The 16,025-nt window shown below is 35.5% G+C and overlaps 1 protein-coding gene across 4 annotated transcripts in view; it reads left to right on the top strand.

The window, feature by feature from the left end:
- Window positions 1–507: 507 nt before the first annotated feature.
- The window catches only part of nid2a (nidogen 2a (osteonidogen)), an 80,060-nt gene continuing 64,542 nt past the window's right edge, over window positions 508–16,025 (top strand). For all 4 annotated transcript variants that reach the window (XM_073928254.1, XM_073928252.1, XM_073928253.1 and 1 more), the window contains exons 1-2: window positions 508–760; window positions 4,225–4,527. In XM_073928254.1, coding sequence (XP_073784355.1) covers window positions 518–760; window positions 4,225–4,527 — 546 coding nt within the window. In that variant the 5' untranslated portion in view covers window positions 508–517. The remainder of the gene's footprint in view (window positions 761–4,224; window positions 4,528–16,025) is intronic.

Here is a 16,025-nt window from a genome sequence, read left to right as displayed (position 1 = left end):
ATATATATATATATATATATATATATATATATATATATATATATATATTGTATTATGTTGTATTAATGATTAAGGATATACATGTTATTAATTGACATGTTACAAATTGTACAAAACGTATTTAGTTTTTATTTTAAATGTGTATAAGAGCAATATATTGTCATAAATTATTTTTCTTGTCAGTTACAACCTTCTATTATGCGTCACACGTTATACAGCAAATATTAGTATAACGCACACATATGCATGTATGTACGTTATGTATTTCAGTCAGCACACGGAGGTATTTGCATCATTCTGAAATTTCTATATAGGTTAATTACACAATAAAACTATAATTTCTAATGAATTTCTCCACTGAATAAACGAAGAACTTTCTCCCGTCAAAGTCTCCTCGCTTTTTTGTAAAGTTAATGAGATGCATAATCGTATCCCGCGTGACCTCCCACCGCTCCTCCCATTTCAAGCGCTCACACTTCATGAAGAGCAATAAACTCATTCAAAGCCAGAGTCCCGCATGCTCACGAGCTGCATGTGTACCAGCTGCTCGCCAAAAATGACCCGGGACAAAATAGCGCTGCTCTTTTTACAGCTTTCATGGGCATTTCATCATGTCGCAGGGATTGACAGGCATGACATCTATCCGTACGGGATGTTTTACGGCGATGTGACTCTGCAAGAGGGAGACGATGAGACCTCCAAAGTGATCACGCTCAGCAAACCCATGCACTTCTATGAGGCGCCCTTCACTAATTTATACGTGAGTACATTAAGCGACTTACAGTGGTTTTGATGTTGTCTGAAGAATTGTTGGTATATGTTATGTGGAGATATAATGTATAGCTAACACAAGTACACAAGTATTGAAGACAATCGATTTGTGTTGAGATAACATGAAAGAATTCAGTTAACTTATTAGTTTTTACAAATTTAAGTGGACTGAACATAAAACAATTGAGTTGTTTCCCAAAAAACTCAAGAATTGTGTTGTCTCAGCTCATTTTTAATGCATAGTTTGAACAAACAGCAAATGTAATTGCAGTAAGGGTAGTGGACATAAAATACAGCATATGTTATTATGGTAGGTCAAAGATGAGGTGTTAACAACAAAAAATTACATTTACAAATGTGATTTATGTAAATATAAATCAGAAAATGCGAGTTAAGTGGCTTTTATTCAAGTTAAATATTACATTGTGTGTGAAATAATGCACTTATTCTCATTTGTAGTTATTAAAAGTATTAGTGATCATACTGTATTGGATAAAATGGGTTAAATGTAGTGTTTTGATGGATAAGTGGTAAAGAATAAAGTGACTTAACACTATAGAATGACAATTAATGAATGTTTAGAGCTGCTCTGTTATCTTTAGTTGTGTCATCAAATGATTGTTTCCATCAAATTTTTCTTTTATTTTAAATAATTATGTGGACAAAGAAAAAAACATGCCATAGATTATCAACACATAGCAGTGTGCATAGATGTACATGTAAAAACCGATATATAGGTTGTTAAATAATAATGTCAATAATAATGCTTACACCAATAGTGACAATAAAAAAGAAAAACTGAAGAACAAAGACATACTAAACAAATAAAAATTATAAATACAAACATATACATATATATACACACACACACACACACACCTACTTACACATAAAACAAATTTCCAAACCAAAAAAAGCAATAAACCAAATGTTTTTAACCAAATAAACCAAATGTATTTAAGGTTAAATAAGGGTAAAATTAAGTTAAAAATAAACAAATAAAAGAATATTAATAGACAAATAGATTAAAAAAATCCAAAAGCGTGCTGAAAGAGGTCCTTGACAATGAAAAAAAGTTTTTAGAAGCCCAAACAGGGAACCTTAAACACTTACTATGAAGAAAAAATAATAATAAATAAAATAATAAAGAGTGGGGAAAAAATAATAAAAATATGGGGCCTGGAACCAAAAGATTTTGCTTTTTGATGTCTTCTTGATTCAAATTAGTAAACCTTTAAGTTTTTCCAAAGTTTGTACCCAAAGTCTGATGGTGTCCTCACTTGCACCATGGATGTAAGCAGTGGACATTTCCAGATACACAATATCAATAAAAGTTAGAAACCAAAGATGGTGATAAGGAGAATGTGGAGGATCCATCTTTTGATCCATTAACAAGATTTCATGGTATAAAAACTATTTTACACAGCATGACTTTTTACTCTGTTTTACTCATGTAAATCATGGTAAAATTTAAAAAGAGTTAAGAAATCAATTAGGTGGAGTAACTCTGACTTTCAGTCCAACAAATAAAAAAATAAAAAAACAGTTCTCATTTTCTGGAGAAAAAGGAATTATTATTATTATTATTATTATTATTATTATTATTATTATTATTATTATTATTATTATTAAACTGGTATTTTACACTAACCCATTCATACCCTGTAAAATCCAACAGTCATCTTTATCAAATGTAATGAGGGTCGTTAACTCAGAATTGACTGAATTAATTCTACTCATTTGAAAAGAGTTTTGAACTCAGTGTTGAAGGTAATGAATTATTTAAATACCTCATTACTTCAGCTTAAATGGAGTAAGTTCACAGTACTTATATGGATTAGTTTTTTTTTTTTACTCAAATCGTTTGCTGCAATCAGTTTCCTCAAACGGTTTGAGTTACCTTGACTTATTGGGTTTTCTGTGCTCGAACTGCTTCATTTACTCAAATGGATTAAGTTCACAGTACTCATTAGGATTAGTTTTTGACCCTAAATGGTGTGTTGCAATCAGTTTTAGTTACCTTAACTTATTTGGTTTTACAGTGTAGTAAATTTAGAGAAACTGAGAATTTTTAGAGGTTTCTATTTTTCCATAGTTGTTTCTATAACATTGAATTTTAAGACGAGCACGTCCATCTGGAGAAATAAATAGGACTGTAAAAATACTTTCGAATTGTATGTGTAATATACAGGGCTCAGCATTTATGAGTACACCCCTCACAAATTTTTCATTTAAATTAATATTTTCTCTAGGAAGGTATAAAATATTATTTTTGTGCATACAGTACATTAGTTTAGTCAGTACTGAAGCCAAATCTGGAGCTAATCTAACAAAACAACTTAAAATAATGGTTAAAAAATTAGTAGCCCAAATTTATATGTTAGGGAAAAATATTAAATAACATTTTCAAAAATAGCAAATATCAAGAGAAACAAATAATAAATACAATTTTGATGAAATATTGTAGGTTGTAATTATTTTAGTAATATTTTTCATGAATTTATTTGTATTATCGTTCCATTTCTAAAGATGTTCTGTGACTAGAATATTATTTTAATAAATATATCTATTTAATAATTCTGTTTTGTTCAAATGCACCAATATATATTACCCATATTCACTGAGAAATAGATAACAATATTCATTTTCAAAATGGGGTGTACTCAAATATGCTGAGCACTGTAAATATTTCTTTTATTGCTTTTTGTGAAACTCTTCATTTGTAAAAACTTTTTTCATTTTAAAATTTAGTTGGCGTTTGAATTCAGATTTATCCAAAGTGATTAGACCAATCTGATTTTACTTTTAATTCAAGAGTTCACACTTAGCTGATGATCAATAAATCATATTTGGCATGCTGTCCCGGGAGAGAGCCCTGAGCTCGTAATATCCTCGAGCCCGGGGTTCCCTCCTGTTAGAAGGGCGAGAGGGGAGTTCGAGGTCAGGTAGGTCTCGAGAACTTCTCTGCTTGTCACCGTAGAAAGTGTAAACTAAGGTTGTATTGGGTAATAATTTGTTTTAGTCGATTGGTTATGGTTTATGTTTTTGGACGGTGGGAGGATACCGGGTAACTCGGGGGAAACCCACGCGAACACGGGGAGAGCACGTAAACTCTGCACAGAAACACCAACCGGCCCGATAGGTTGGACCGGCGGTGTTCTTGCTGTGAGGCAACAGTGCTAGCCACTGAGCCACCGTGTCGCCCGATCAGAAAAAAGGGGGAGGATGTAGGGGTGGAAAGGGGGGGGAGCTTCAAGAGGAAGATAACTGGAGTGAAAAACTCAGGTTATTTATAATGCTATAAAGCTAATAAGGAGCCAGCCGTGTTGATTATAAGCTTGTGATCCTCTCGAAATTAGTTTATGAATAAACCGCACAAATTGTTTAAAACATGATGCCAGAAAACTATTTATATTACAGACGCTTATATTTTTGTTTTGACTGTCATTGCAGGTGACCACCAATGGAATCATCTCAACTCAGGATCTTCCCATGGAGAAGCAGTATGTGGACGACGGCTTTCCCACCGACTTCCCCGTCATCGCCCCCTTTCTGGCCGACATTGACACCAGCAAAGGAAAAGGATCCATCTACTACCGGCAGACGGAGTCTCCCACCGTGCTGAAGCGTGCAGAAGCGGATGTCAAAAGAGGCTTTCCAGATGCCACGTTCAGCCCTACCCACGCCTTTATCGCCACCTGGGAGAATGTGTCAGCTTATGAAGAGGTCGCGCGCAGCTCTAGCCCATCCCATCGGGTAAGAAAACAGCTTTGAGGTCTTGTTTACACCTGTTGTTAAAGGGATAGTTCACCCAAATATTTAAATTTACACACTTTAACACAAGTCTGCTTAACACAAAAGAAGATATTGTGAAGAAAGCTGCATAGTAGGGCCATAGTAGGGAAAAACAAATACTGTGGAAGACAATAGTTATAGGTTTGCAGCTTTCTTCAAAATATCTTCTTTTGATTAAACAGATTCCCAGTTCTGGGTTGTAACTGGAAGGGCATCTGCTGTGTAAAACATATGTCAGAGTAGCTGGCGGTTCATTCCAACCAGGAATCAGGGACTAAGCTGAAGGAAAATGAATGAATGAATGAATGATTCAACAGACAAAATAATCTCAAACAGGTTTGGAAGAAGAATTTTCAAGTTTTGAGTGAACTATGCCTTTAAGATGTTTTTTGTAAAACCAATCACAAGTGTGCGGTGATAAATACAGATGTTAATGGGGGCCGAAATGTTTAGAGCTTGTTCCCATTTGCTGAAGGTAGCTGAAAATGCATTTGAGTGTTAACACTTTCGAATACATTCAGCCTCAAAAACCCACCAACTCTCTGTCTACTGACCAAACATGTCTGAAGCCAATCTTGTATGAATTCATAAGGTTGGTGTACATGCCAAAAGGTTCTGAGACCATTCCTGATTTGTATACAAACCCACATTTTTGTAGGTAATAGAGTAGAAACAAAATTGGCTGCTCTCCATATCCTTTGCATTGTCTGCTTTTTTGGATGTATGAATATTGCTCAAGCTTATTTCACAATATTGGATTGAAATATCTGGAAAAATCCCAAAACCATTCATAGAGCCTCCCTTCAAAGCAATCAGGAAAGTGTACAAAAGAGAATGATTAAAACACTTATAAATTATAATGTCTTCCTCATCAATTTGTGATGCAGTCTAGGGTTGACTCAATATTATTAATTAATCTTACGATACTATACCATCTGAAGTATCACGATACCAAGTAGTATTGCGATACTGTAATTCATAACTCAAATTATTTACATTTACATTTAGTCATTTAGCAGACGCTTTTATCCAAAGCGACTGAAAAAAGATGACAAGGAAGCAATTTACACAACTATAAGAGCAACAATGAATGAGTGCTATAGGCAAGTTTCAGGTCTGTAAAGTCTAAGGAGAAAAGCATAAGTAATTTTTATTATTTTATTTTTTTTGAATACAGTTAGTGGTATATCCAGAGAGGCAATAGCAGATTAGGAAGTAAAGGGGAGACTAAATAGTTTTTGAAATAGAGACTAAATTATGAAGAACATTGTCAGAAATACTATATTTTATGTTATAATAGGCCTACTTGAATGTAATTCATAATTCCCTTGAGGCCAAAAAGTATTATTTGTACCCCACTTCACCTAGAATTTATTCATTCTTTTTGTTTATTTTGTAGATAACTGACCAAAAAAGAAAACATAAAAAAAAGATACAAATTATACCGAATTAAATACGAAAGAGCATTTTTTTCCAACACAATTAGGCTATATGAGGTGGTCAAAATTGTTTCAGTATTTCCTGTTGCTATTTTGGGTTTTTCATCTGTTGTTTTTTTTTTTTTTTTTTGTCTTCTCAGGTAACAATTCAAAGTAATTCAAAATCTAACTTTGTGAGTCTTTTTAAGAGATTGTCGTGGTTGTTAGCTACTAAATCATATTGACAGAAACAGAAATTAACCGATTCAGATGTGCGTTCGAACTGAATCGTGAAACGTGCAATAGGCTACTATAAAAGGAGCAAATTTTACACAGTTTTGAAACCTTAAAGGGCTCCACAGAATATTAAAATAAAATGGTACATTATTGCACAAACGTGTGAGCATTTCTGTGACTTTTCCACATGCAATATTTTCTAGATAAACCATTAATGATGATACTAACGTTTACAAACTACAGTGGCACCGCCAGTATTTTGGAGCCATAGTATCGCGATGCTACCATAGTAGCAGTCAACTGTGCAACCCTAATGCAACCAACCAAAATGCATTTTATACCAGGTTTTAAGAGAGTCTGAGTGGCTGTAGATTTTACACCTGGCAGATGCATTTTCTTTGATCCAACCAAATGTGGATGATGCTAAATACAGGTGTAAATTGGAGATGCGTGTTTTTAAGCTTGTATTATTTGACCATTCCTAGAGTATCATTATTATCATTATTAGTCATCATTATTTACTTAAACTGAAGTGGTTCTAAACTTGACACTCGTAGTAACAACAAAAAAATAATATTGAAGTCAATGGTTGCTTGTTTCCAACATTTTTTTCAACATCTTTTTTGTTACAATTTTTGAGTGAACTATCCCTTTAAAACACTATAGTTGTAAACAGGATTGTGTTTCTTGAGTTTCTTTTTTGTCTATTTGTGATTTAATCTACCAAAATGTTCTTAATACCAAGTGTAAACAGAGCCTGAGTGGCACTAAAATGGCCTGGCTTTACCAAAGCTCCTTCTTAGGCCGAGGTTATCAAATCTGGTCATCAGTGGTCTTGTCCTAATCTCAGGCCTGCAGGGTGTCTACACATAAAATCTCCCATTTACCTGCTAATCTGTCCCTGAGCCTTTCATTTTACCTGCAATTCATGGGAACAATTGGTGGGATAGAATCAGTCCTAATTGTCCCTGTCACCGCAGTGATTGCATTTTCTCAACACCTCACATACCACAGAAATGCGTGGGAAGGTTTTTAGATGATTAAAGCCACACTGTTTCTCCGGGGCTTGATTGCAGTGGAGTGTTTTCAATCATTTCACACTTTATGGCAGTTTCTATTATGTTTTCCTTTTTTTTTTTTTTGCGTTTAAAGCCAAACTTAGCAGTGGATATTAAGCATAGATCGAGAAAAGCAAACAAAAATCGTCAGAAAAATCACACTTTAACATTTATTTTTTATAAGAATGGGTTAATATAATAAAGTCTTTACAATATAATGAAGAATATATTACTTAATAATTATTCATTAAAATCAATTTAATTACGATTTTTGCCAAGATGAATTCCTTTCAATTATCTCAATTATACACAGTTACTGTATATGGACAGTTGCATTTTAATTGATGCATTAAGCATTGGTTTTCCTTGATGTTTATTTGATTTTTTCTTAATTAACTAATTCCTTTTGTTTAGACAACGTCTGCTTGTAAATCAAGAGTTTTTCTAAAATATATTTGTAAAAATAAACTGATGCTTAGTTAACATATTTAAAGCATTCAGGGTCAATACATATTTACCTTTAGAAACTTCAAAGGGCACATAGGTTACCCCTTTTTTTCATATTTATTATAAGTCTTTTGTGTCCCCAGAATGTGTACCCAGAATGTGAATAATGCCCCTTTTAGGCGTTGATCCTAATTGTGCCCTTTTGGTGACTGTTGCTTTAAATTCAAATTAGATTGTGTTCTTTTTAAGGAGGACGGAGCTACAAATGCCTATGTGTCAGCATAGTGGCAGATTCAAACATCATATGCTAATAAGGGAGAGATCCTCACTAATGGTATTACTCCTATATTCAAAAAGGCGGCAACACCAAAGCTCCGTTTAGTCCACAAAAGAACATCTAATATCCGAAATATGTTGGTAAGAGCTGATCTAAAATCAGCTCTGCATTTTTAAACACTATACCACATGGTAACTTTAAATGTGAGAATTGTTTAGAATGTATCTTCATGTATAAAACGTCAACTTTTACACATCTTTTTTGTTTTTTTGTTATTGTGAGATAATACGAGATTGTGATCCGGAAGTGTACAAAAAGAAGCACCTCATTGTGATGAACACTGTCTGATAAAGAGTCGTAAGCTCAAAACGTTACACACTTTGTGTCAGCCTTTTTAATTCATTAAATTTGCAGTTTTGGAGCTTTGGTGTCGCAGCCTTTTTGAATATATAATTTGCACTTTTTGCGTTTTGGCTGAGCACCCAGTTAAGAGTGATGGGCTTTTGTACAGTTTTTCAATCCCCCTCTGATGACATGTACAAAGGGAGAATGTCGATCAAATGTTTCTACAGACAACAGTCAAGTGTGGTTATAAAAAATAAAATTCACTCGTATTTACCATTAGAAGCTGGCTATTGCCACACAACTGTGTTTAAACCCCTAATAAAGGTGATCTTTTGTGTAATAGGTCCCTTTTAAGTCTTAAATATTACCAAATTAGTAATAATGTTTATTTTTGTTAATAGAGGAGTAGTCTCATTATAAACACCCATATTTTTACAAACGAGAATACTGAGTTAACTTTCATTCATTAGTGTTACAGAGGCCTACAGTTGTTGGTCAAGGGCCTGCTGTGTACTGTATGTGGAGGGATTTCAGCTGAGAGGAACTGAATGTGTTTTTGTTGTATTCTAATGGGTATTAATGTAGTTTAAGCCTCTGGGGCATATTTGGCTCTCTCGTGTAGATTGCTGAGCAGAAACAGCTGCACCGATCATAAAGTATTATCATTTGTTATTCATCTGTCCCGGAAACTGCATTTCTTCATTTGTTTGTTGCATAAGGCCCTGATCATGTGTGTGTCCTCAGAGTAAATATCAAAATGTAAAAAAATGTGGTCAGCGGGGTTAGAATAAAGATTCAGCTATAGATTCAGTGAAGATATATTTTACACTTAGGAGTGAAAAGAATATACAAGTTATTGTAGATTCAGTGTAGAAATCTGTTTATACTATACTGTAAAAATCAATCCAAATATTGGCAGTTTTCCATATTTTTTGATTCATGTTTTTAATTTTAGTTTTGTACCTGTTTATTTATGCTTGTAAATTGCATCATGGGAGCGAGATTTTTCTAATAACAAATTTTAAACTTGAAAAGTTTAAAAAAGTAACTTTTGTTGACATTTTAAATATTTTAATATTATAATAATATATTTTAATATAATTTGAAATATTGTCTGTGTTGGTAATGTATATTATAAGGGGTGTTAACCTACGCTCACAGTTCGGTTCGGTTCCAATTATCACGCTATTGATTCCGTTCAATTCCATATCTCGGTGTATTGACGATGCTTTCCATATGCAATTTTATTTTTTACTTCACAGCACAACAATTCTTGTATTAAGATGTATAATTTGTAAATATATTTGTATTTATATATCATTTGTTATACAATTTTATCCTTTAAAACAAGCAGTCAGATATGTTTAATGTACCTTTAATTTGATCTGCTCAAAGAAAACACTCTTTTTAAATGTATCAAACAAAACTAAAGTATATTTATAGCAAATAAACTAATGTAAATATTATCCCATTTGAGAGGCAGGTTGTATTCGTGCTGCACACCTACACAGATCTGTTTGCTGCAGGTCGCCACCAGCAGGTTGAGGCATGAGGTATATATATATAGTCCTAATCAGTCCATCATGTGCTACAGCTGTGTCTGTGTGTAAATGTCCAGATTATTGTCAGCTGTTGCAGGAGTTGATGGGCGCAAAGAGTTCTGGGAGTTGTAGAAATAGCGGAAGTAATCTCCAGCAGAGAAAACACCGCTGGTGATCACAACAATATTTAAAGTAAAATTAATGATGACAGAATATTCATTTATTCATTTTCCTTTGGCTTAGTCCCTTTATTCATCAGTGGTCGCCAGAGCGGAATGAACCGCCGACTATTCCAGCATATGTTTTACACAGTGGATGCCCTTCCAGCTGCAACCCAGTACTGAGAAACATCCATATATTCACACACATACACTATGACCAGCTTAGTTTATTCAATTTACCTATAGCGTATGCCTTTGGACTGTGGGGGGAACCGGAGCACCTGGAGGAAACCTACGCAAACACTGGGAGAACATGCAAACTCCACACAGAAATGCTAACTGACCCAGCCGGGACTTGAACCAGCCACCTTTTTGCCGTGAGGTGACAGTGCTAACTACTGCTCCACCGTGCCGCCCCAGATGACAGAAGATTTGGGGTATAATTAATCCAAAAAATTACATTTATTCACCATTTATCTTAATGTGGTTCCCGAACCATTACTTCCTTTAAACATTTGGTTTAGAGTTTTGTTTTCTGTTGAACACAAAAGAAGATATTTTGAAGAATGTTCAGTGATATCAATTGTATCAATAGTCAAAAGGTTTGGAACCACTTGAGTAAATAATGACATATTTTGTTTCCTTTTAGGGTGAACTATCCCTTTAAGGACATTTATGCTTACTTTTGTTTAAAAATTGAATGTTAGTTAGTCATAACACCAGTCACGACATTGAAATTAGAATCTCTTTCTTCAAGATCATCACAGTCAAAGATAAAAGCCACAAAAGAATATACACACTTTTAGTATGGTATTTTTTCTGTCATAACAATAGATATTCCACATTTAGATGCTTAATAATGGTGATAGTTGGCTCAATGCTTTTGGCCTCCTGCTGTTTGGCCCGTTCAGGGTTACTGGGTGGAAAGTCAAACAGCAGTCATCTTTCCTGACTCAAAGTTGCACGCTTTAAGTGCTGTTTACTATCTTAAGCAATGTTTGCTTTCTGAATTTGACTTGATTGCAATAGAAGAGCTGTAGGCCAAAGGGCAGTTTTGAAGAAAGCACATCCTCGAGTTGATTTACTATGTTTCCGCTTTGTCTCTGAGAGTTTGTTGAAGCCCAGGGGGTCTGAATGGTGGAAATCTCTGGATGAGATCTTGTTTTCCTTTGGGATTTCAACCACTTTATCTGGTCTTGTGCCTCATCCAGATGTCTGTCTGTCTCACAGCAGAGGTCCTGTTGATGGGCTCTATGCATGTTGGACTCTGCCTATTTTTTCAGTTTTCATTTAAAAGTTCTTTATTTAGATGATTGTGTTCACTTCACACAAATAACACAAATAATTGCTTACTTTTTTCTTACTATATTGAGTTTACATCTTCATTATGACATTTTTAAAGGCATTTCTGAGTTTACATCTCAAAATTCTTGACTTTTTTTTAAAATTTTGAGTTTACACCTCAACTATAACTTATGGAGTTCTTAGGTTACGTCTCACTATTCAGATATTTTTTACCCAGAATTATCAGTGTACAGGCTCGTACACACCGGGACTTTTTGTTTGTGCTTATCGTCAGCGTTTTTCAGTGTTTTTTTCAAATTCAAACTATAAACTGTAAAAGATATGGACGTAGTATCCGTGATGTCACCCATAGGCAGGGCCAGACGGAATCTGCGGACGTTTTTTGCTGTTTCTGCGGAGAATTTTGGTAAAAATCTGCGGATTTCTGTGGAATTATTTTGGGAGTATCCAGCGGAGTATCATAACTAAAACCTTAATATATGAAATAAAAAGTAATAAATTACTGAATAAAAACTAAATAAGTTCAGATTTACACATTTACTCAAGTAAATAAACAGAATTAATGATGGGCTAAAAATCTGCAGATTTTTTTTTTTTATAAAAAAATAATAAACAAATAAAAAAAGAAGCTACAAGTAGGTGCAGCCAACGGCACCATTTTGTAAGTACGTCATCGCACTAATTGCGGGATATCAAACAAGGGCAAAGAGGCGAAGCGTAAGCGGAGCTACAGACGCCTGCTAGTATTTTGCTTAGACACACTTTTTTGGAAGATGCATTTAATACCTTATTACCTGTGACTCATTCTGACAACATGTGCTTGGTTGTTTACTATATCAATAAAGTGTTTAGACTTTTAAAAACACTGTTGTAATACATTGAGCCACTAAACATTGTTCTTATGACGCTTTTCAACAGGAGGAAAACTCAAATTATCTCCAAATATTCCAAATATAGTCTGTGTTAGTACATGGAAGGCTGTTTAAGAATGAGCTGGACTTTAGACCAGCTTTGATCTGGTCTATTGAACAGTCTATTTTAGTTTCTCAAAATAGCAACGCGCCAGCAATGCGCCTCAACACGCCTCCTTTTTTAGACCAGAACGCCTATGGGCGCACATATAAACGCAAATGCATTTGCTGTTTAAACAGCGTGGCGCAAAATGTCAAAATGACTCTTGCGCCAAGCTGAAACTAGCAAACAACATTTGCGTTATGCCTTGCGCCGGGTATATGATAGGGCCTTAGTCTTTAAAACACTATGAGTAATGTGAAAGCCTCAGCAGATATTCTGACTCTAAATGGCTGTTGTCATTTTCCTCTCTTCTCTTGCCACTTGCTATATTTATTTTTTAGCTCTAGGTTTACTTTTGGGTCACTCCAGCCAATAGCAGAACGGCAGCTACTGGGATGGTGGGGATAAAAATACTGTAGTAAGGCCTCATCTAATTGGTCAAATTTAGAGAAACAACCAAAGCATAAAATAAATGTAATTTATCACACTTGTCTGCGACACATGCGAACATGACACTGTTGACCAATCAACATCCAGGACAAAATTTATTTCATAAAAGCAAGCTTTGTATTCTCTATTAGTCCGTATACATACTATCGGAAGTTTAGCTTTGTATAATGAACTGTTCAGTCTAATCACTAACTTTTCTCCCAATTCTGAATTTCACATTTCGCAATTCTGACTTTCTTTCTCTGAATTGTGAGTTTACAATCTCGCAGTTCTCCCTGCAGACTCCTCGCACCGTGGGGGCCTAATATTTCTTTTTGTACCATCACATCTTTAAACAATCTTGTTTATGAGTGTGTTTTTTGCACTGCTCGGAGGCAGTGTGGTCCTGCAATTAGGAGTTTGAGTCTGAGGGCTGCAGGACTGGGTGAGGGGTTCGTGGAGAGATGCATGCTGGGGGATCGAGGCAGCCCGAGGCCCTCTGAAAGCCAGATGCAGCATTGTCTCTCTGGAGTTGGGGGTTGTTTTTTTGTGGAGGTGATCGCTGCACTCGGGGACAGCTTGGATTACTAAACAGAGGAGAGGAATTTCACACACATCCTCTGTGTGTATGTGTGTGTGTGTGCGTGACAAGCTTGAAAGGGGGAAGGGCATCTTAATATCGCTGGTGGAACATCATTAGTTTGTCTTGCTAGAAGAGGGATAATAGTCCACCCAAAACTTGAGAATGACTCTTCTGCATGCAAAAGAAGACACTTTGAAGAATGTTGGTGTCTGGACAGTTTTGGTTCTCATTGACATCTAATCTAATGTTTGCCTAAGATATATGGTCACCGCCATTCTTCAAAACAGTTTTACCTAAGGCCAAAGTTTTTCAACCATGTTCCTAGAGGACCACTAGTACTGCATGATTTGGATGTCCTCTTTGTCCATCACACCCATTACAGGTCTTTCAGTCTCTGCTAATGAGCTGATGATCTGAATCAGGTGTGTTTGCTTGAAGCGTGGTTTGTTCTCAACGTGTCCGCTAGTTCGCTTGAGTGCTCGCGGCAAATGTGACGTCATTGAGGAGTTTGGAGGTACACTTTGGGTGCTTGCGACATGATTTCGGCCGGTGGAGCACATGATTTTTTTTTAAACTCGAGCGAACAGTGTGTGTGTGGCCGCAATTGATTTGAGTTAAATATGAATCACTTTGAAGAGATTTTGTCTGAAACAGTACCACTGTGCAGACACCTTTATGATCCGGGATTATAGAGATAACCAGATGATCAATGATTCTTGGCTAGAAATTGCAACAGCCGTAGGAAAGGAGGAAAGTGTTTTTTTAAGTTTGAAAAAACCTGAGGGATACGTTTGTTAAAGCCAAAAGAGGCCATGGCAAAAGTGCAAAAGTGGAGACTCGGGTACAAAATTACAGCAATATGTTTTTCCACCAGTTATAGGTTTTACGCTGTTGTATATATTGCAATTATGTAATTTTAAACAGTTGAATAGTAACAAAACTTTAATTAAGGAACAAATTATTTCTTTTGATAACTGGGAAGGAATATTTGAACCTATCGGTTTACAATATACTGGTGCCCTGTGTTTCTAGGGTTTATTGGTGATAATGGTCAGGAATGTTGGACCATTATTGCCGTTTTAGCATAAGTATAGGACAGAAACTAGCCAGACAGTAATGCGTGAATTGTGGAGCAGGCTAAATCTGAAAAAACATTGCATTTTTTAGTAATTGTACTTTTTTGCTTTTATTCTTGCCATATTAAAATTTTGTTTGTAGAGCAACCCATGTTCTCTTGTCTTTAATATTTTAATAAACTTTAATAGGTAAACTGTCTGAGGTATGATAAGTTTAATTGAAAAAATCTTGAATGGTTATAAAAATCCCTATAATCATTAAAATAATTTATAAAAACAATAAAAATAATTAGTTTAAAAATATTGAATGATATTAATGATATGACGTAGTACCGGAAACTTCCTACTTCTCTGTTTATCCGTCTGACTTTACGGTCAGTTTCTTTTGATACAACGGTAAACACGGCAAGTATAAAAGCCTCGTTCAATTTGCAAGGTGTTCGCGCAGTCAGCAGAGGTACGCGATGCAACGCCAGGCGAAAGTATAAATCAGGCTTGAGGAGATATAAGCTGCATCTGAAATTGCAGACTTCCATACTATATAGTACACTAAAAAGAGTATGCAAGCCGAGTAGTAAGTCCGAATTCGAAAAACAGTATGTGAGAAGTACCTGGATGACCTACTTCTTCCGGCGAGCTTCAGAACTGCGCATCTGATGCCATGATGCACCGTTGGGTCACGTGATGATGACAAAATGGCGAATATAGTACATCCGAGTTCCATTCATACTGCTCACATTCATACTGTATAAACGGTACTTTTCTAATGGTCGAGTAGTACATTTAAATTTAAAAGCAGCACCGGCTGAGTTGTAGGCGAGTTCGGACGCAATCAAGAAAATGTGCAGTGCTAGTGGGTCTTCTGGAACGTGGTTGAGAAATACTGCTATAGGCTACCTACCTACTTGCCTGTCATAATATGTAATTTCATACCTCTGTTACCCTATTTGCTAATTAAGGATTATTTCTTTGGGGCTGTCATGTTTACACTCGCACTGGTTTGCAGGAGTTCAAAACACGTATTTGTCAACAAAGACACCTACTACAGGCACTGGAACATATACACACATACTGTAAGAGCACATAATAGAACTAATTAGACACAGGGGAGACACAGGTGCAAACACTGAAACATCAACAAACGGCGGGAAAATGGAACAAAGGAATCACAACACATGGCTTGAACACATGGCTTATGTCACATGACATAAACACGGAAACTACTTGAACACACCAAAACACTGGACAAATGACACGCGCATTCATAGTTGCAGATTGCAGAAAAACATCAACAACCTGAGTTTGTTATTGTAATTATGAACTGTACTTTAACGTTTTGTCTCTGTTGAATGATATGTGATTTTGTCAAGTGAGTGTTTATGTGTTCAGGAGAAGTGGCTTTGGATGGCATTTTGCAGATTGAGATGTAGGCTTTCAGTGCTATCAGGCTAATGTTAGCATTTTCCAAGATCTTCTATTTTCCAAGTTAGCTTGAAAACAAAAATAGGGCTAATAAATTGTTAAAATACATCTTCATTGTCTTTTCGGGAGCAGTACTATAGTAGGCA

Source organism: Danio rerio, chromosome 17 (genome assembly GCF_049306965.1).
Source record: "Danio rerio strain Tuebingen ecotype United States chromosome 17, GRCz12tu, whole genome shotgun sequence".
Taxonomy (NCBI): domain Eukaryota; kingdom Metazoa; phylum Chordata; class Actinopteri; order Cypriniformes; family Danionidae; genus Danio; species Danio rerio.
Note: the sequence above shows the minus strand (reverse complement) of the source record. Positions and strands in the feature narration are given on the sequence as shown.